This window comes from Citrus sinensis, chromosome 7 (assembly GCF_022201045.2).
Source record: "Citrus sinensis cultivar Valencia sweet orange chromosome 7, DVS_A1.0, whole genome shotgun sequence".
Taxonomy (NCBI): Eukaryota; Viridiplantae; Streptophyta; class Magnoliopsida; order Sapindales; family Rutaceae; genus Citrus; species Citrus sinensis.
The window spans coordinates 4,355,395-4,363,555 of NC_068562.1; the positions used below are offsets into that span (position 1 = coordinate 4,355,395).

Genomic DNA, 8,161 nt, shown 5'->3' on the forward strand with positions numbered 1-8,161 from the left:
TAGAAAGTAGATTGAAATAATTTTTATTTATCATTTGTGCAAAATTTGCATTGTTAATGTGTTATATATTTGTATTTGACTATTTTCTTTTTTAAAGTTTGAGATTGAATGAGTTTATTTGATTATTTTCTTTTTTAAAATTTGCATTGTTAGAGAAATGAAAAAAAAAATTAAAGAAAAAAATTGAAAAAAAATTGAAATTATCACATGCGGGTTTTAAAAACCCGGATCAAAACCCGGACCCGGAAGGTGCCGGGCTCAAGCCCGGACCGCACCCGGAAAAACCGGGTTTTAACCCGGGTCCGGGCTTGCATTTCTCTCATCCGGTCCGGTCCCGGGCAACACCAAAACCCGGACCGGACCCGGATTTTGCCAAGTCTAACTAGAGCCACTCCCTCACGAATGTGAGGAAAGTAGTTTGATCCTCAGCAGACGCATTGTAAATATTTAATTTAAATTTCTTTTTTCGGAGTCTTAGAACTTGACTGAAGGCAGTATTTCTCTCATGATGGGAGTTGACGTCTCTCGAATATTTGAGAAGGTTAAAAATTTCAGCGGTGCCATATCTGAATTGATCTCAATAAATATATAATTGTAAATATCATAAGCAAAAGTTCTCATTCAAAAAAAAAATCTTGGATATTAGATATGATTTAAATCGATGTACAAACAATACGTTCAAAGTAATTTATCACACTATAAATTTAATATTATACATTGCTACAAAAAAGGTCGATTCATCGCCAGTCTGGCATCCATTTGCTACAATTTTGAACTTTGGCAGTTGGCGCAAACCACCTAACCCAACGTGAATCAAATGTTTACTTGAAAATTATTGCCCGCAATAATTATATGGGCGGCAAAGGCATATGTCAATTCCAAGTAGAGTTAACCTTAAAATTGTAAACTGTTTTTTCATTGTTTTACAACTTAGGAAGTTATAAAAATCTATTTATAACAATGCAAACTCATTCCAGAATTTTATCCTAGATTGAAAAAATTTCGATTCTCAAGTTCGAGAATCCCATATTTTATTAAAATTCTAAATGGATTATAGCATTATAAATTGTCTTTTTCATTGTTTCATAAACAACTTTATATAAGTATGTTTATATATATATTTCTGTAATAAAGATATTCTCAATTTAACATACTATTAAAATATAAAAAATACATTAGAGATTGTATTTTTCTATCTGTTAGTGATGCACACATGTTTTATTATTGATAACACACACATACTCTGGCACAAATGCATAGAGAGGGGGGGGGGGGATTTTTATTGGGCGGGCCTACCACCACTTAGGGTCAATTTGGTAATACATTAACTTTTAAAATAATAATTATTAGTTATATTGTAAAAATAATCAGTCTTGAAGGAATCAGTTAAAATGTTTAGGAAAATTTTATTTTTAAAAGAGTTATAAGTTTTAAAAATAATCGTATGATCTTACTATTAATTTGCTGTAAGAATATAAATGATTGTACTATAAAATATTGTTTACTTTGTACATATAATAATTGATACTAAAATAAATATTTTATATTGTTAATTATTTTTTATTTTGTTATCTCAATATAAGTAGTAGTAGTAGTAGTAGTAGTAGTAGTAGTAGTAGTAGTAGTAGTAGTAGTAGTAGTAGTAATAATAATAATAATAATAATTTGTTTAAAGTTAATGATTTCATTTTCTAATTAATAAGGATAATTTTTATATTTTTATAATATATATAAGGATATATATAGAATTGTATTAAATATAAAAGTAATTTCTAAAATTAGATTTTAAAAAACTACTCATTCTCTACTTTTCAAAATCTACTGTAAAATGAGGTGATTTTACCAAAAGTGATTTCTAAATTTTTTTATCAAACACCAAAATTAACTTTTACGTTTGAAAATCATTTTAATCATTTTTTAAAATCGCAAAAGTATCCAAACAAGCTCTCAATGCACTATCATTTGGCAAAACAATTGGATTGAGCCAATTGTTTTTCTTTTTTTTTCTTTTTTTTAAATCCTTTTAATAGCTAATTCTTAGGCATTTTAGTTGCTATCTTCGTTGGGTAGAAAAATAAGCTTTTTCACGATGTGCTTGAGATGACATCAGAGTGAGAAAAGAAGGAAATTTCAGATAGAAAGCTAACCGGCACTGTCTTCCATTTTCGGGGGTACCTATGGTTATTCCAATAAGAGATTGAGTTAGGAATTATGTTTTAGTTTCGATTGAACTGGATCATTCAAACAGGTGGTAATGCTTCTACACTGCGCTCAATTCTCTCTAATTTTCTAATGCAGAGGATGTTCAAGTCTCCAAGCTCTGATGCCAGCAAGACAGGAATTGAGGAAGCAGCGCTCCATATACCAGGTAGCGGAAACCTTCTCTGAGTATGCAAGCTTTTATGTTATCTTCAGATCATAATACAAATATTTCGTTGAATTGAGTCAGACGATGTCTGTATTGTGCGGTGATTTTTGAATCTGTGTGCAGAGGAACATGGGGAATGGAGCATTTCCATGCAATGGACAATGGAGACTAATTAATCGTAGTGTGTTGCGTGATCTTGCAGTTTTGTTTTCCTTTAATGTTTCTGAACTTTTTTTAATGTCCGCAGTATTTAATTATTTTTACATCATAGAAAAATAAATTGCTTAATAATTCTGCTTCTATATACTCTTACTGTATATTTTTTCTATCTCCACAATTGACATTGGTTTGTGAATTAGTGTGTTTTCGTGTGTTTATACCTTTATGTACGTACACACACACAAACACATATATGAAGAAATAAGTTTTTTATTTCTTAAATAAAACGTTGTACATTGAGCATATTTATAGACGCAGAGGTTACAATTTTTCAAACATTCTCAATGCGTATTACAAACAGATTTTCACCAACTATGTTGATATCGTTCAGTACGGATTGTGTCTTTGATAATTTATATTTAATGCCGTTTTATTTGACATTCTCAACAATATCATAAAAAGTGAGCCAATCTCAGCCCTAACCATGTAGGCCCATCAGCTTAACCCAAAACAACTAGGTCCAAGTAAAACGTGCTGGCGCCATTTGTTCCCACTAGTAGGCTATCTGTAAACTCCATATTTACTACCTGAAATTGGCATGTTTCACATAATGAAACAAACTCCTGAGCAGAGCAACATAACACCTACCCGTGTGGCCATGTTTGTCAATGTCATTACCAACCAACTTGAATATATGATTAATGATTAAGATTCACATCGAGCTTTTTAGTTACGCTATGGCATTTCGAAATGACTCTCAGTGATTTAACTTAATATGTTGTGATAAAAAAAATTATTCATTATAAGCTCTTATTGTGGAAAATTCATAATGAAAATATCAGATTTGGTACCAGTGGTAGTGACGAGTAATTTTATCCACTGGAGCTGTGCTCCAGATAGTAATTCTACGGGCGCAGGTGCAGGTGCAGAGTTAGAAAACAACAAGAATGGTTGGTATTTGCAGAGCAACAAACAGGGAGAAAAGAACAAACAAGAAATCTGATTAAACAAAAAGCCAATGGCGATTGATATATGTAGATTTTAGTCTGATTCTGATGGGTGATAGAAGCATGATCTTGCCCGGCTTATTCTGCAAATGCAAGCACCACAACAGAAACACAATAAACAGTCAAAGCCAGAGGCTGACCATCTCGGGGTTGCAAAATTTTCAGTCAAATGCACCAAGACCTAAGCACACATTCATAAATAACACCTTGCAAGCTGTACACTGTAGTGTGTAGCACATACTCATTTATTAACTTATTTGTATGATTAATTTATAGCAGCACGTCATAGACAATATGTAATATTATAAATATAAAAAATATAATGACGTGTGGGGGTGGCAAAGGCAAAGGGAAAGGGAAAGGGGAAAGGCAAAGGCAACTTTGGGTTTGGGGGGGATAGAAGAGGAGCGTCTGCGTGCTGCTCGTTCGATGAAGCCAGACTGCAGTGGTCCAGCCTTTTCACACGTGAAGACGCTCCTCCCTGCAATTATAATCACGTTTGCTATCAATTCATCATCAATTTTTACATTTTTCATCTCACTTTTCTTCCTCTATTTCAAAGTTGTGGGTCGATGCTTTTACAGTCCCCACAATCATTGTTATTTACTTGCACTAATCTTCTTTTTATTGTTTTATTTCAGAATAATACTAAGCCATGCTATCTTAGCTGATAAGCAGGACAACATCCCTGTACATATAAAATATTTCTGAAAAAACAAGAGGAGAAAAATATTGTAAGCGCATCATTCACGCACGTGTCGGATTCACCTTATATATATTTTGGAATTTGGTGAATGAGACCCTAGACTGAAAGAGGCAGTATTCCTTTTCTGACCATTCATGCCTAACTGAGATGGCATTTCATTGCAGCCAGTTTTCGGAATATATATATATATATATATCCATGTGACCCTTCAATACAAAATTGAATTAACTAATTGAATGTAATTGAAGCAAATCCAACTGTCTAATAAGTTAGAAACATCTCGGGGTAGAATCGCAATGGCTTATAAAGATACACATCCGAGGTTTCCGTTTGACACAGGATAGAAAATGAGAGACAAGTAAGCATTCTTATCAAACAGTCAAACACCTACGAGGGCTAGTGCCCCAAGATGAATTCGAGAATAATTTTTTGTGAAACAACTGACAACTAAGGGGCAAGACAATTAGGAAAACATCTGCCTCTCCGTATTGGAAAATGTTTTTGCTATATCCTCTTACAAGTGAATTTTCAGAACAAAAATGGTTTGTTTTTCTGCTACTCCAAACAGTCATTTACCTTGAAGTCCCCCCCGAAAGGAAAAAAAAAAAAAAAAAAAAAGAGTACTACTGAGTTGCAAATAATCAGAAATTTGGATTTATTAATAAACAAAATAAAGATATACATCAGAGGGGGAAAGAAAAAAGACGCAACTCTAGTAAGGTAGCTTAGTCTCTGTTAGGTCCCTTGTAGGGGAAGTAATATCTCAAAATCGACTGCTTTAACTTCTAAGACTAGTCCCGCATTCACTAAAATTGATTTGGATGTGATTGCAACAAAACATGATCTTGATTTGAGAAACAAGAAAATACATATAAATCCTCATTCACAAACATTACAAAAAGAAAAAGATTTTGCATATGTTGCAGCATAGTGTTAATAGTTGGGTAATAGAATACCTCTCAATGATGCCTCAAGTAAATAAATAAAAACACTAAATGCCTAAAGTAATAGTATCCCAACAGCTGTCGTGATTTAAGGAATTCACCAATATTCTATATATATAATACGCATACAATAAATATAGAAGCCATTGTAATTTTAAATGGGGAAATTTGGGGACATTTCTTGTATAATTACGTACCAAAATGTTATTTTCTTCGCAGCTTAAAACCGCTAAATAACGCCTCTCTATATGACTATATCTCATCCGCTTATTTTGGCGGCACCAAAAGCGCTGCTGCTTTGCTTTTATCACTCTCACCACACACCCAGTCACCCACTCTTTTACTCATTCTTTAACTCTCTCTCGATTTCATCCTTAATTTTAGCAACGTGTCTTTAGCAGTTACGTCCTTAGAATAAAATACCCATGTCTTGTTTTGTTGTTTGATTGTTCAGTTTTTCCTTAAAAAAAAGAAAAAAAAAATTCACGAGAAGTAGAAAACAACAATGGGAGACTCTGATGATGGTTCATTTTCTGTGTCTAGTCTTATGTGTCAAGAAGATGAATCTTGTTTGAGTCAAGAATCTGGAGATGAGAAAAGCTGTGACGGGAGCTATTATTGTGACCCATGTTGTTTTGTTTTGGGAAATGGGGATGAAGAGTTCATAGAAAAGTTGGTTGAAAAAGAGACTGATTTTGGATCCAAAGGTTATGGCTTTTCTCATGATTGTTCTACTAGAACCCAGAGCTGGCTCAAATGTGCTCGCTTGGATGCCATTGAATGGATATTCAACGTTTGTTTCTCTTTCAAAGCTCTCCTTTTTATTCCTTATTGCGTGTGATTTCTTCTTTTTGTATTTCGAGTTTGAGTTATTGGGTTTTTTTAATCCAGAAAAGGGCTATGTTTGGGTTCCAGTTCCGCACAGCTTATCTTTCTGTGGATTTCCTTGACCGGTTTCTTTCAAAGCGATCCATTGATGTAAGCACCTCTGTATTTTGTACATGATTGTTTAAAACGTTTGCTTTCTTGAGTATGTTATAATGATTTTGGACATTACTGATTTTGATATAGGATGGGAAATTGTGGGCCATTCGATTGCTATCAGTGGCATGTTTATCATTGGCAGCCAAGATGGAGGAATGCCAAGTGCCAGCTTTATCAGAATTTCAAGTGGACGATTTTGATTTTGAGAACAAGGTGATTCAGAGAATGGAGCTATTAGTATTGAGTACATTGGACTGGAAAATGGGTTCAATCACTCCTTTTGCTTTTCTGCATTACTTCATGATTAAATTATGCGGTGAATGTAGACCAAAAGAATTAGTCTCTAGAGCCGTGGAACTTATTATGACTATAACAAAAGGTAACTGCATTAATAATGACTAATTATTAATAGATTAACGATTGTTTTGTGCTTGTATTTATACAGTTTAATCTTTTGGTACAGTGATTAATTTGATGAATCATCGACCATCTGCCATTGCGGCAGCTGCAGTTTTAGCTGCATCTGATGGTCAATTGACAAGAGAAACCATCGAGCTCAAGATGAATGTATTCCCATTGTGTGGTTCTCCAGAAATTGTGAGCTTCCTTATTTCAATAAATCAATGCGTCTAACCCAAGTTCTGTAGGAGACACATTCTTATTTCAGTTACATAATAGAGCAAGTTAGGATACTGTATGTGTTATAATTTTAATAGTTTATTGCACTTCTACAGGAACATATATATTCTTGTTACAGTCTAATGCAGGGGATTGAGATGGGAAAACTAAACACGCCCAATTCGGTGATTTCCCACAGCTTATCATCAACTAGCTCAATTGATGTTTTAAAGAATTCTACTATCACCTCCGGAGCTGGCACTAAAAGAAGACTCACATTCAATGGTTATGCTCGGAATTGTCTACCAAAGAAATTTTGTGGTCCATAGTTGGGGGAATTTGATATTTCGGTTTATTGATTGGATATAGGCCTTTTTTTGCTGGAAATTGATTCTTGCTGTTAGATTAATTATAGGTACTTTGAGTGTTATCTACCATCTTCTGGTATGATTTGGAGTTTATAACCGGGGTTTTTATTTTCCAATACCAAACAAAAGTTTCAGCCATTGACAACGAAGAAGATAGAGAAAAGGAAAAGTAAATAAATAAAAAAGGATAGCTTTAGCTACAGCAAGGAGCAGGAAGCTGACTGACGTCCAAAAGCCATCAAGAGGGAAGAGTGGCGGAGAGAGTGCAGGAATACCATTGAGACTATTTATCAACAGTATTTCTTTGTTGTGTTTGCTACTTTGCTTTGATGAATGCTGCTATCTCACCCACTTTCTTTTTTCAGTTTGTTGTATTGCTTTTATTCTACTTTTATTATTGTTGGGACATGCCATATATCTATATATATATATATTTAATGTATACATCACTTTTAACCCCACATTTTGATGAGGGGTTTGGGATGCTTCCTATGTCTTTCGAAAGGCAGAAAGCCATGAGGAATGAAGAATTGTTTTTGTTTGATTTGATACATCAGTATTGCATTTGGGCCATGGAAAAGTAAATAAAGGTGAATGTGATTTAGATTTGCCTGGAATATTGGAGGCTCCTTTTGCTGAGTGGGAAGCTCCCTTTTAACTGTTGTTGTTGCTCTGTGTTAAAGTGGGGGTCATAAAGCCCCAAATATCCTTTTGGAAATCAAGGAGCGTCCTACTCTGCTGATTATAGTGTACTTAAGATAATCTGAGGTTCGGACGTTTGATTAGAAGCAATTATTATCTGAATTAAGCCGTCATAAATTAACATTCTCGTGGTAATTGAAGGCACAACCTTTCTGAAAGTTGCTACCTAATGCACCCCATGCCATTGTTTTTACCAATACACGTGAATGCTGAAGATATTTTGCTGCCTTTGATTGGTGTTGTAGGACCCAACCTATTATCATGGAGCTACAGACCTTTGTTTTGGGGTGGAATTGCAGGATAGG

At 34.2% G+C, this 8,161-nt stretch overlaps 1 protein-coding gene across 1 annotated transcript; it reads left to right on the top strand.

Annotated features, from left to right (window-relative positions):
* The first annotated feature begins 5,431 nt into the window (after positions 1–5,431).
* Positions 5,432–7,707, top strand: LOC102606606 (cyclin-D5-1). The gene is made up of 5 exons (XM_006466407.4): positions 5,432–5,977; positions 6,076–6,162; positions 6,256–6,547; positions 6,632–6,765; positions 6,903–7,707. The coding sequence occupies exons 1-5, from the start codon at positions 5,690–5,692 to the stop codon at positions 7,113–7,115; spliced, it is 1,014 nt and encodes a 337-aa protein (XP_006466470.2). The 5' UTR covers positions 5,432–5,689; the 3' UTR covers positions 7,116–7,707.
* Positions 7,708–8,161: the final 454 nt, after the last annotated feature.